At 39.3% G+C, this 14,069-nt stretch overlaps 1 protein-coding gene across 1 annotated transcript; it reads left to right on the plus strand.

Annotated features, from left to right (window-relative positions):
* The first annotated feature begins 4,693 nt into the window (after nt 1-4,693).
* Nucleotides 4,694-10,352, plus strand: LOC104079024 (14-3-3 protein theta-like). The gene is made up of 4 exons (XM_009580893.1): nt 4,694-5,065; nt 7,604-7,767; nt 8,163-8,258; nt 9,285-10,352. The coding sequence occupies exons 1-4, from the start codon at nt 4,909-4,911 to the stop codon at nt 9,342-9,344; spliced, it is 477 nt and encodes a 158-aa protein (XP_009579188.1). The 5' UTR covers nt 4,694-4,908; the 3' UTR covers nt 9,345-10,352.
* Nucleotides 10,353-14,069: the final 3,717 nt, after the last annotated feature.

Genomic DNA, 14,069 nt, shown 5'->3' on the forward strand with positions numbered 1-14,069 from the left:
CTGAAGGCAGCTCAAAGGTCAATTTGGTATTCAAGATTTTTTTTTTTTTTAATTAATCTTTGCTGTATCAATTCTTTATAGCTGAACATGTGGGAAGAGAGAACAGATCAGGTAGTGGTGATATTTTTCTGCTACTTGAACCTACCTAGTCAAATTGTACGGAAAGTATTTAGCATACACTGTGGTTGAACTTGATGTCTCAACCAGGCTTGCCTTTTAAAATGGGCTTAGATGGGGGGAGGTTGGTGGGACTTTCTGTTTTGATGTCAGCTTTTAAAAGAAGGGGTTGTCCTGAAAACAGGTAAGAGAAGGCATATGTGGAGTGGGATTGGTACATGAATTGCAGTGGATGTGTGCATGGTGTGCATAAGGAGAGGCTGGCTGGATGCATACACAACAAATAATTATGAAGGAGCTGTGTCTTCAGGGAGATTCTTTGTCCGAATCAGGCACTTCAAATAAAGATGTGGCTGGCATATATCTTCAGGGCTTGCTTTTCATAAAGCTGAAATAATAGGGAAGTGATGAGAGCAGATGAATTAAACTTAATATTTCTGGCTCAGGTTAATTGCAGTGGTCTGATACTACAACCACATGTTCAACCCTTGTTCCTGCTTAAGCAGAAGGGAAAAGAGACTAAGAAAGGACAGTTACTCAGTTGGGAAAGAACAAAAGTAGAACTGGAGAAGGATCCAAAAAGGCAATTGAAATGTAACTTTCACTTGGCATGTAAAGGAATAAGTCTGCCAATGGAGAGAAAAATTAAAAAAAAAAATTTCAGCTTTAAAGGGGGAAGAAGTGGATTGCTGCCAGGCTCCTAGCCTGGTCCCCATGGCTCCTTCAGGCAGCTGTGGATCTATTCCAGGGACCAGTAGCCCTTTGTTGCTGGCATCTCTTTAATAGATAAATAAATAAGCCTGCCTTCTGTAGGAGGGGAGAAGAATATCATATATGAGAATATGATGCTATTAGGACAGCAGGAGTGTTAGCACACTGTGAAGGTGGAAATAAATTGAGATGGATGAGCAACGCTAACGAGAAGTGGGGTGGGAAATCCTGTCACATTACAGGAGGACCAGCATGCCACTTGAGAATAATGTATCAGTGTGGGGGGAGTAGCAGATACCGACCACAAACTGTCACAGTGCAAACCTATTCTAATGCAACCACACCAGGGCATGGCTTGAGGGCAGAGTTTTGATTCCTGCGTCTTCGTAATGCTCATGGTTCTGAGAGTCACCCATCAACAGGGCAGTGCCTGTCACTCTTTAGGTAAAATTTATCATAATAAATTTTGAGATTGGCTGAGGTCTGCTTCATTGCTCAGGCTGCCTGTATTCATTTTACTTACTATCAACTGATGTTTAAAGTGAGGATTCCTGGCTGATTGCTGTTTGATGGAAAGGTAGAAAAGCCCAAGTGCGGAAAGGTAGAGAACAGATGTAGAAATTCTTGAGTTTTCCTGGCTATTACTGGCTCACAACAGTGTAAAGTAAATCATTTAACTTATTAGTGCTGTCTGCTCTCACTGCCCCACCAACATTTTGTCTATTAGAGGGAGGGTAAGATGCCTTCCAAGAAATGATGATGATGTCCTGATATGAATGGCTCACTAAGTGTACCAAATACATTATTGATTTGAAAGATAATGTCTGGATAGATAAATAATGAGCTTTATTCAAAGTCTGTTTGTATTCTGTTCTATCCTACATGATTCATAAATGAGGTCTTGTTCCATTTAAGGCTATTGAAAAACCAAAACCGGATACGTGAAGTCCAGGACGAGGATGTTCCACCCTAGCTGACAGAGGCACAGATCTCTCCCTTACCATGTGCTGTGGTAAGGATTAGGAGGCCCTCGAGATGAACTGGGAGTGGGAGCTGCTGACTGGGCAGCTCAGCTCCTCCAACTGAGGAGTGCCTAGGAAATAAAGCATTGTATATAACCCCCTCTTTGCTGTCTGAAAAACTACAGTTCGTTCCCAGCATCCACATTTTTCTCTAAGTTTCTCAGAAATCTGCACAGAACCACTGGTGTTCAAACCTGCACAGTGGAGGCAGCACTTTCAGGGTGCCCTGACACACAGGCTGCAGCGCTATATGCTTGCAGTAGGGCTGGGGCCATGACAAAATCCTTCTGTGCTCCTGTAAGAAGTCTGTGGCCTACACCATCTGAAAAAAAAAGTGGGCATTAATGCTGTAGGGAATGTAGGTTTGAGGCTTAGCTTAAATTAGACACACTAAAGCTCTCCTCTAAATGTTATTTAGCGTACACTAGACTCCAGGGTGTTAGTATTTTTAAGTCGTAACCAAGCCACATCAGTTATGCATGGTACTCTACTGCTAGAGCTACCTCCAAAGACAGAATTTTGTGATAAGATCAGTAATATTTTTTTGTGTGCTAAGTTTACAATAAATCCTTAGGTTTTGGAAGACATAAAAGAAAAATGCCTGTTTGTTCCCTTGTGATGTAGTTGTAACATCTTGAAAAGTTTTATTTTGGCATTTAAAAGAAAAATCAAAGATATAGTTTTGTCAAATATCTGGTTTAAAATCCTATACAACATATCTTTCTTGGTTGTCTGGTCAGTGCTCCTTAGACTGTGGCATAGTTTTTCACATCTAATCTGAGCGCATGGATAAATCACATCTCTGCTGCTTAATGCAGTCCCAACCTTAGAATGGCCTTTAGAGGCTGGTAGTTACTCTTTGATCGTGACTGATTTAAGGAGCCTTTCTAAACGTAGGTGTATTATGTGTCAACTTTCATCATTCTGGGCAGTTTCTTCTAAAATCAAACTTCTCTGTTAAACCTGAGGTTACTGCATTGTCGTCTCTGAGACTTTGAAACTGGTTTGTGTAGTGGTGTGGTTTTATGGCTGGCGTTGACATCTGTCATAGGAGAAAAGCATCAGGAAAACGTCGAGCCAAAATACGAAGTTTTTCTCATTGCATAAACCTGTAGGGTGGGAATAACTCATTCTAATATGGGAATGACTCATGCAAAATAACAGTATTAATATGCAGTTGTATTACCCATCTGCGTACTATGTCTTAACTCTAGTTTTTCCGCAAAGCCTTAGGTACGTTTCTTTTTCGATAACACCAGTGAGGTGTACCATTCAATATGCTTGCTCAAGCCCTTGCATACTTCACTGTGTTAAAACTGTTATACAAATTCTCCACTTACCCCTATGCCATACTAGCCAGTGTCTAGTCTTCGGCAGTGGTTTTCCAGCTTTACAAGAAGTCCTAAAAATGTCTGTTTCCGAGTTGGTAAGTGGAAGGATATGTCAGGCTCAGTGTCATCTTACCCTCCTGCTGTTTTCTCTAGGGTGGTAATAAGAGCACTTGTAACTCTGCTGTTTCTTAGTGCCCTGGTAGGGGGATCTCTGAAGGGAGCTTGTCTGTGGAGCTATATGCAATATGCTTATATTACTATATTACTTATCCATGGTAAGCACACTGTGTGGATGCAAAAATGCTTTTTCCACCCAGCTGGAAGTACCCTACTACAAGTGTCGGTTTAAAGTAACTGCCAACACCTCAAATGGACTTGGAATGACTAAACGCTTTCAGCTGGATTACTCTGCTACCATTGATTATTAAAGGAAGTAATAATGGTATGTTGGTATCCATAGGGAGTAGGTTTGTGTCTAAAATTAGCTTGTTTTGATTATAGTGCTACAGTTGCTAATTAAAATGCTTAGGGTTTTTGCTCTGAAAGCTTACAGTTCCTTAAACATTTTCTTTGTAGCTGCTTCATGAATTTGCATACATGTTCCTGTAACAAAGATCTTAACTAGCCACAGTTTGCAAGCTTTGTGGAAACTTTCTGCTGCTTTTATGACCTGTTTATTTTCCAAGTAACTGAATGCAGATCTTTATCGCTTAAATTCCTAGTGTAAAGTTGCTCTGAGTATTGTGGGGTTTCCTTGAGTCTATTGGAGCTTATTTGCATCTTTTGTCAACTCCAGAGAACATGCATCGGTTGTGGTAATGAGTTGGGTAAAATCGCTGGGGCTCAGGGACAAGGAGGTCAGACAGAAGCTGCTCTCCTCCTTGTCAGTTCTCTGAAGTACCCCCTTTGCTGGGGGAAAAATTCTGTATCTTTTCTCTCCTTCACCATCACCCCTATCTTGGAAGGGCTAGGAGGCCTTGCAGCCTTGGAGGGAGACTTAACCTCCTCTTGCTGGAGGCTTGTAAACCTTTCCCTGTCCCTCTCGTTACCGGGTAGGAGAGCTGTGAGCAAGGGGAGCGACATTCGCAGCAGCTCAGGGTGTGCCGGAGAGCACTGTATAGCTCTTCCCGTTCCCGGCAGTGGCAGGGTGGATGTGAAGGATGCCTCCCCGCTACGCTGGAGCAGGTGTTACTTTACAGCCTTGTAAAGAGCTGGTACGGTTTGGTGAGGCTGGCTACTGACTAGATGGGTTCGAATCCTTGGGTCTCTCTGGTAGGTGGGCTGGAGATTCCTTATCACAAGTCTAATGAACACAATTTATACAAAAAATAGCACAGTTGTTTTTTTTTCCTGTGAAAGGGGAATAAGTTCTTATTTATAAATAGCTTTGAAACTTTCTGCATAGTATTTCATTTTCCCGGTAAAAGCTTTACTCATTTGCAACAACATTTTTGAAATGAGATGTCCATATCCTGAAACTAAACTTGGTCCTGAAACTATATACCAGTAAACCTTTTCTTGTTGCTTTTTCTGCAGTCTGATCAGATGGCTGACCATCTTAACACGGTCTTTAGCTTTGTGCCTTTACACAGTTTGTTTAAATAAGTGTGCATCTATCTAAAGTGCCCTTAAAACTCCTTTTTTCCTGGTAGCAAACATTTGAGTCCATCCAAACTTTCCGGAGAGAAGAAAAATAGATTGAACTTAGTTGCAATGGCCTATGTAATATGTCAATGTCTTTTTTGTTGTTGTTGTTTCAGGAGCTGTTGGACAAATATTTAATAGCTAATGCAACTAATCCAGAGAGCAAGGTATTCTACCTGAAGATGAAGGGAGACTACTTCCGATACCTTGCTGAAGTTGCCTGTGGTGATGACAGAAAACGTAAGTACCTTGTGGTCTTCGGTTCTTTAATAGCTAATGAACTTCAGTTTTGGACCATGGGTGAGGGAACGGTAAATGAAGTACACGTGCCAGTATCTTACTCTGAATTCACGTGAGTTACATGAGTGGGAACAACTGTGTTTAAGTTGGAAATCTCCAGTGTTCATACAGGAGAGTAAAAATCTGAATGGACCTTAAGCATAGTATGCCAGGGAATTTTAGCTGGTGTTGCTGTCGTCTGCCCTAAATTTCTGGATAGTTGTTCCATAATGCTTATTCAGAGCTTCTGGAAAACAACTTAGGTGAAGGTCTGCTAACATATTTAATGTTGTTTGTTTGTATTTCTTCACTAAAATAACGTTGGTGAGGAAGAGTAAGTGGATCTCTGCAACATTTTTTACTTTGTGATGGAGTCCTGTTGATCTATAAGTCCTGTTGATCTATAAGTAGACTTCATTGTAGTCACCTAAGTTTATAAAGAAGCAACAAAATTACTAGGTCGTTACACTGTCCAAAGTAGTCTGAGCTGCACTCTGAAATGGTTCATGTTCATGGGGATGATACTGTCTCTGTAACTTTAGTTTGCCCTTTTGGATCCAGCAGAAAAGGCCTGGAAAACTTCACAGCTGGTACTGTGATACTGGGCATCCAGTACAGCTGGTACACTTGATACTGGGTATCCTGAGAATGTAGAACATTCCTAGAAGTTAGAACACATGCATAGGTGGCTGTAAGTACCTCAGGAAGCTCTTCTGGGGAGGATTTTAACTCTCTATTCAGAGGACCTATTGAATTAATATTAGAACTGTCTTGTAAGTGCCCAGATACTGTTGTGATGTTAAAAACTCTTGGTATGGCATAAGCTAGTGATACATTTCTACATAACAAACTAAAATTAGTCCTGGAGTGATGCTGTGACACAGAAAGGAGATGGACTGTTGGAGCAGGCAGAGCGCTGAAGTAGCTGTCCCTTTGGGTTGGGCACGGTAGGCATCTGACAGTGTTGGCTAGTTTAAACCGATTGAATTGCAAAGTGGGAGGACAGAGCTGATTGTCACTTAAATAAAGGCTTTGTTAGTCTCCTTGTATTGTAAGAGCATTTAAGTTGAAAGATGAAAATAGACAAAACTGAGTAAAAGTCTTTGCATTAATGAGTTGTATTCAGAAATTCTTAACCCTTCTCCTGATTTGAATGACAACAGCAGGTCCAAGTGTGGCAGAGACAACTAGTCTTTGGCTTTCACAAAGATAATCCGATTTATATTTTGTCTCCAGCAACAGTTACAAATCTGTGGGCTTGTCTGAGCGGAGAAACACCAGTTTATCTTGGCTAAAAAGACTGCATTTAAAGTGATGCATGCTGATATGGGTGCTTACTGTAGAAGAGGGACTGATTGATAATCTTATTAGCAGATCTTGGTATTTTGCTGGGAAGTTACAGCTTATGTGTATCACCGTGCATACATTTTGTGCTTGACTTCTCACAAACTTCTAGGAGTTTTACTTGAAGCTTTTCTGATGTTCCATCTCTAAGCATCTGTTTATTTTCTCAGCTTCAAATATGTTTCATGTACTTATAAGCTAATTTATTTCCTGCATTTGCTAGGTTTTTTGCCTTTTTTCACCTGTTCTCAACAAATTAATAACCTATTAGCCCTCATTACAGTGTGAATACTGAAAAACCCAAGTCTGTGTTGTGACTCTCTTGAATACTTAACAGATTTTACTTCCAGAACTTTTTTTTTCCCCAGCACTTTCTAGGGCAATTATGGTATTAGCTCCCTCAGAGCTGTATTCTGAGCTCTGACAATGGCCTTTCTTTTCCTGTGGTTTCCTTCCATTCTGCAGGCATGTTTAGGGCGGCTGTTGGCGGCCCTTTGGTGGTCTGTCAGAAGAGAATCTGGAATAGACTATATGTAGCATGCTTAAAGTACTCATTCTGGCCTGGTAACCTCTTTTCTCTGTGATATTTCTCCCAGTTATTTTGGCCATGACCTTGGGTTTTTTATCTTGACCTGTCTACACCCAATTTTTGGAGGCAGACTTTGAGTTTTTCAGAAACACGCAGTGCATGCCTTCTAAAGGAGAAGAAGTAGAGCCATACAGACAGTAGCTGCCTTTACTCTGCACACCCGACTCACACAAGCATGTCCATCCTGTGCAAGGAATGAAGCAGCAGTTCTGTAGAAAAACTAATGCACAATTTTTTTTTTTTGTACCTGAAGTATCAAAGGCCATTGAGGTAATATAGTAATCTTGGATGTTTTATATTTACTAACTTCTGTGTATTTATCTGTCTCTTGAATACCTTTGCTCTGTAGTAGCTTAATTTGCTCCCTGTGTTTTGTCAGTGTGGCAGCTGTACTTAAAATGGGTTTAAAATCATTACCTTGATTAAAGTAAGTGCAGTGTTTTGCTAAGAGTGGGCTTAAATAGAGGACTGTTCAGTCTCTTACTAATGGAGTACTTTTAAGTAGTCGTATCTTTAAAAACAAAACAAAAAACCCAACAACTTAATGTTTCTCATTCTTTTAACAGAAACAATAGAAAACTCACAGGGAGCTTATCAGGAGGCATTTGATATCAGCAAGAAGGAGATGCAGCCAACACATCCGATTCGCTTGGGTCTAGCTCTTAACTTCTCTGTATTTTATTATGAGATTCTCAACAATCCTGAGCTTGCCTGCACACTGGCAAAGACAGTAAGTTACTTTTTTCTTCTGTATGCCTGCAGGGACAGTAGAAGAGAGTTTATGCTTAAAATAACGTGAACGATTATTTCCTAGAGTTTATGCAGGAAATGGTCCTATTTAATGTACCTGGTTTCCAAGCTCATTGTTAGTGAGTTTAAAGGGGTACAAGCAGGCTATATTTACAATGTCACTTAAATTTCCAGCAACACAGCAAGATTTTATTATGCCTTTATTATGCTTCCGTTTCAAATAGAGCAATTCAGGTCATTAACTCCTGATGTTGCCTCTTTTCTTTTTCTTTTTTTTTTTTTTTTTTTTTAAAAGCTACCTTTACTGATAGGCTTAACTTCTGGTTGTTTAATGATCGGTTAATAGAAAGACTAAAGATGGCTTAATTATTCTAGGCGTTTGATGAGGCTATTGCAGAACTTGATACACTGAATGAAGACTCATACAAAGACAGTACTCTCATCATGCAGTTGCTTAGAGACAACCTAACAGTAAGTCGCCTTTTCATGTGCTATCTGGCTCTGTAATCATGTATTTCTTAGACTGAATTTGTGATGAGACAAAACCCTTATTTCGCTCTAGTGCAAAACATAGCACTGATTCAGGCTATTTACCCTACTATACCTTTTCATAAGTTAGTTTGAATGTAGTGTAAGTTGATGTCAGCAACTTCATGCTGTGTAATAGCAGCTTGGATAGCTCACATTCTTCATTGTTTGCTGGCCTTTTCAGTAGAGGGGGAGAAGGTGCATTCAGCTAACTAACATACAAGATAGAACAAGAAGTCAAAAAATAGTAGTCCGTGATCTGTCAGGGATTCTTACTCAAGCTTTTTGATGACTACCTCAGAAACAAAATGTCTTTCCTGTTGTACATCCAGTGCAGCTTGGTTTATTCATTTTCCTGATATTCATTTAAAAGAAAAGAACTGGAATTTCAATGTATTAAGAATAAAATCAGTTTATGTTTGAGTATGTATTAACTGTTTAAGAAAAGTGCCTAACGGAACTGCTTCTATTAAAGTATGTAACAAAGGCAATTTTTTAGGGAATGTCCTCTCTGGATATTCATTGCATTTAAAATTACAGCAACGTTTATTATTTTGCAATACTCCCTTCAGTAGAAATGTCTTTTATTAGCACTATAAAACGCTTAGCTCCAATAACCGAAATGGTAATCTTCACTTTCAGGATTCAGATCGCTGCTTTTGAAATTGATGTTACTCGTGAAGCTTCCGTTAAGCTGTTAAGCACAAAAGTCTGGACCTGTTCAGAACACTGCTCTGCCTGTAATACCTGAGGTGCATAGCTAGTTGTGCCCTCTGCATGGGGAACTATTTCCAATTACCTCTCTCTGAGAAAGTACTGGAAGGCAGGGTTGTACAGCTCCAGTGCACTGGTGCTTTGTAGACATCCTTAAGTCTAATTCATTATAATTTCTCTACAGTCGATAGTTGTCCCTTTGTGGAAGTAAAGCTGCGCTTCTGAAAGCTGACACTGTTTTTCTTTTCTTTCTAGTTATGGACATCAGACAGTGCAGGAGAAGAATGTGATGCTGCAGAAGGTGCAGAAAACTAAGCCGCACGTGGGGCGTCATTCTCCCTTTACTTCTCAAGAAACCTTTTTACACGTCTCCATTCCTTATAGCTCCACTTGGATTTCCTATAGCAAAGAAAACCCATCCATGTGTATGGAAATCAATTTATAGTCTTTTCACACTGCAGCTTTGGGAAAACTCCATTCCTTGATTTGTGTTTGTCCTGGCCTTCCTGGTGTGCGGTTACTGCTGTAGAAAAGTATTAATAGCTTCATTTCATATAAACATAAGTAACTTCCAAACACTTATGTAGCGGACGAAGGTGTACCTGGTATTTAAAAAAAAAATCTGAACCAGTTCCTGCCAGTTGACTGTGTTTTGTATTACAGTAAGATATGAAAATGTAGTTAATTGCAACTAAAGAGTGTTCCACATAGCTTTTAATTCTCCACATTCCCTTCTTATTCTGCAGGGTTTCCTTTCCATAATTGACTTGCTACTGTGTATTCTTTTCAGTAGGAATATGGAAGTACTGGGCCAGATCAAGTTGAGCATTTCTAGTTTGGAAAATGACAAATTGAGTTGCTTCCTGTATCATGTAATACAGAAGCTTGCGTGTTTGAAAACAGGGGCTTCTCTTAATCTTCAGTTGCTGCTGTTTAAGTTGATATCCCTTCCCAATAAAGTTCACTTACACTCCTGCCTTTGTAGTTCTGGTATTCACTTTACTATGTATTAGAAGCAGCATGTTACTGCCGGAGTACAGGCAGTGCTTTTTGGCAGACTAAAGTGCATGTCATTTCTTAATACACTGGAATGGGAAAACCAATTGAAGTTCACATGTCCAAGTATAAAATTTAGTACTTTTCCATGCAGGTTTGTGCACATGTGAGAAGGTGTCAAGTTTGTCCAGTGATTGTTATTTAGAGAGTTTGGACCACTATTGTGTGTTGCTAATCATTGATTGTAGTCCCAAAAAAGCCTTGTGAAAATGTTATGCCCTCTGTAACAGCAAAGTAACATTAAATAAAATTACATTTTATAAACCACTTACTGTTGACTTGTAACAATTCCATGTAATCGCTTAAGGGCTAAACTTAAATGTAAGTATCTTGTGCTAGAAGTGTCTTTCTCAAATCTAGTGCATACTTTAAGTCTGCTCTTAAATGAACTGGTTTCATATTTGAACAATGTGCATTTTATGAAAATATCCTGGATAACTTTTCATAGTTAACCTGACATGTGGACTTCTTAATAACTAAATCTACTTGAGCTAATGGCTTCACCTTAATAATGACCTAAGGAAAAATAGCCAAGTTCTTTATATTCTTCCATGGGTTGCAAATTTTCTCATCTAAATTACACACTTTTTTTTTGTAATCTCTTGAAATTCTCTGATATGTCCTCCTGTTGTGTTTTTTCACTGATGGTCATCATTATTATTACAGTATTCCAGCTACACTTTTAGAAATGCAGAGGAATTTGTCCTGCTGTAGAACATTAGTTTGTGTGCTGCCACATCATAATCTGCTTTCTGTTGTTCTTAGACTGCTTTTAGTATTACTGTCTCCCCCAATTTTTGGAGCCTTTTGTAGTAATACATTGCTCTGCTTCCCCCCCCACCCCCCCCCCGCCCCGATCACTTCAGAGTTTTTTCCTAAACCTCTACCTCTTAGTTTCCCATGTTGGTGGGTTTTTGAAAATATTTAACTCCTATTAGTGTCCTGGCTAGACAGGATATGACATTATGAAAAAGGACATATTACTAGTCCTTGCAGGCTTCTGATGGTACATCTTCCACCTTCCATGTTTTTGTTCATTCTTTGAGTGTGCACAATGAGTTTTCCTACAATAAAAATGTTCAGATTATGTGCTTCAATTGACATGCATTGCTTTAAAAAAAAAAAAAAAAAACAAACCAATTGTATCAATTCCATTTTCTTCATGCAGTCACTTTGAATTGCTGTCAAAGTATTGTGTGGCAGGATTCTACATAAACTCATATGCTTCTTAATCGGTGTTTTGGTTTCATAATTTCTTCCCCTCCCCCAAGCATTTCGTATTGATCCTTTGTTTCATAAAGGTTCTAAGTGCTCTCATTCTCCAGGAAAAATGTTTCAGTGCTGACATGTTAGCAGTCAGCTCTATCTGCTCATTTAAGAGTTTGCTTTCTTTGCTGTCTTCTGGAGTACTGTCTTAGCTTGCACTACATTGTCAGCTAACGCCATTCTCGTTTCCTTCCGTTTGCAACTTGTCAAGAGAGTTGTCAGTTTTCCTTACAGGAACAGTATCTGGGCCTTGTATCTAGATTATAGCTTAATTTATTAAATGCTCTTTCTAATGTCTATCAAGCTGGGCAAATTCTAGCTGTCTCTTGTTTATTGCATCTACATTTTGTGCAAAAAATGAATCTTGAAACTGCAACATCAGCTCTTGAATTTTAATAATACTGAATGCAGCAGCATCTTTTCTCATAGTGTTACTTCCAGAATTTGGCCATTTATGTGTATTGTTCTGGAGGGGGGAGGGAATGGAAGGTATATGGGAACAGGATGATGGTACAAAAAAGGAATAGACTGTAATTCCCTAAATGACTTTGCCTGGTCCCCCCCTCTCAGGTAAATTCCATTATTAGTGCAACACCCAGAGTAATTAGGTGCATTCATTTGGTATTACGGTTTCCAGCTCCAGGATAATTTGCGCTTACGTGCTGCCCCACCTGACATAAGAGGACATGCCCCATAGCTTAGGAAATGCTGGACAGACTAACATCTCAAATCCCAAATCATGCTTATTCTTTGCAAGCCAGACATACTATTGACCTTAGCAAAACAACAGTGTCTTTTAGACTAAGGATGGGATTTTTGTATGCTGAATACAGTTGTAAACAGTAAATCTTGTGGGGCAGAGTTATTGTCAACCTCTATAACAAATTTCACAGTAGTGCATTAATCATTTCAACTTCCTTCTTAGTATTTTCAGAATATTAAGAAAAAAGAGTTCTCACCTTTCTGCCAGATGGGTGATGGTAGTAGAGATGGTACTTCACGCTAAGCCACTTTCTTTTGAGGTATTTGTGCTATAACTCAGTTCAGCAAAAGAAGGAGTTTTGTACTTAATTTCTCAGGATCTTTGTTGAAATTAGTAATGTCAACAAACACGCTTTTCTTTTCCTCTTCTCTAAGTATAGTTACAGTATTCTTGGTGTGATAGCAGGCTACCTGTCGTACCAGGAGACAAATTATTTTGTGATTCTATAAAAAAAAAGTGCACTTGCTACTTTGCACCTGACTTTCTTTTGTGCAGTACAAAGCAGTGTAGGAAGACCAGAGTAAGTTTGGGTTTGTGGGGGTATTATTTTGTTCTTTGGGGTCTTTTTGAAAGCTTTTGACTTAGACACACACACACACACAAAAAAAAAGGCCAGAAGAAATACTGATTTGGGTAACCAGAACTTACATAAGCATACAAAATATACTAATATTTTAAATGTTAGTGTGGTTTTCAATGTAATAATAACATCCTAAATATATCTGAGAAATGGTCTGATGCCACCTAAATTATCTTCCATATCAAACCAAGAGGGTAAATTGGGCAATAAATCATCATAGAAAGGAAAAGGACAAACTCTGAAATGTATTCCCAACACTATTGGGAATATATTGGGAAGACTACAACCTTGAAGTCCCAGTTCTACATCTGAAGTCCCAGACCTCTGTAACAAGAACTAACCACCTCTTTCGTGTGAGCATAGCTAGATGACACGACTGCTGAGAGCTCCAGCAACTACAGCTTGGCCAGCTTTCAGATGAATAAAATGCCAGTGTGGGAAGGGTGAAATGTTAGTACCAGCTTTGGACTACTGCCATGATATTTTCCACTACGCTATGAAGACTAACTTGCTAGAGGAATGCCTTTGTCATCTTCTGCCAGAATGCTTAAATTGATAAACAGACACGAGTACGTCTCTGAAAATAAAATACTTGATCACATAGTTTTGAGAAACTTAAATTTCTCTATGTGCAAACCCGTTTAAGGCAAGTTTGTCTGTGGTGTAGGATCTGTGAGTTGACATCAGTGTAAGAATCCCTGAGGTGAGATTCTGTAAATGCCATTAGAAATGGCTCATAAGCTCTTTTATTGCAAATTATATTCTCAGTTGTCCAATCTCTTCGCTTAGTTATATCCTCGTTCCTGCTGCTGTGGTCATCATAATTGTAAAATCCCTCTACTTCTGGAAACAAAAGGACGGTTTATAAAACCTGTTTGTGGGGGGAAGGGTGGGGGTTTTTAGGCCTTGGCTTCACATTAACGTATGGCTGCTGATCTTGTTATTGCTGAGCAGATGCTGGGTATTTCAGATTTGTTGTAAATCTGTTGGGATCAATAAAAGGGGCTCGTTATGGCCCTGTAAGAGGGAGGAAAAGGAGAGGGAGAAGAGATGTTTGTTTCTATACTCTAAATTACTTAAATTGCACTCTCCAATGAAAACTCCTGATGTGTTACAGCCAGGGAGTGATAAAGTTTGGTCTCAGCACTGACAGCAATAACAAAGCTGTACATGATAACATTCTTCACATAACTCAGTCTTCCAAAGAGATTTTGTGCGTGGATTGGAGATACTATAGCCTCTGTGGTACAGGATGCTTGAATCAGCCCAGTTAAGTTTAGATGAGAAAATACTTGAGTTTCTATTCACAGAACAAATTATGCCAATGTGAACCCAGAGGCAACTGAATGCTGTGGGGCTATTTTATAAAATGGCA

This window comes from Fulmarus glacialis, unplaced genomic scaffold (genome assembly GCF_000690835.1).
Source record: "Fulmarus glacialis isolate BGI_N327 unplaced genomic scaffold, ASM69083v1 scaffold43466, whole genome shotgun sequence".
Lineage (NCBI taxonomy): Eukaryota > Metazoa > Chordata > Aves > Procellariiformes > Procellariidae > Fulmarus > Fulmarus glacialis.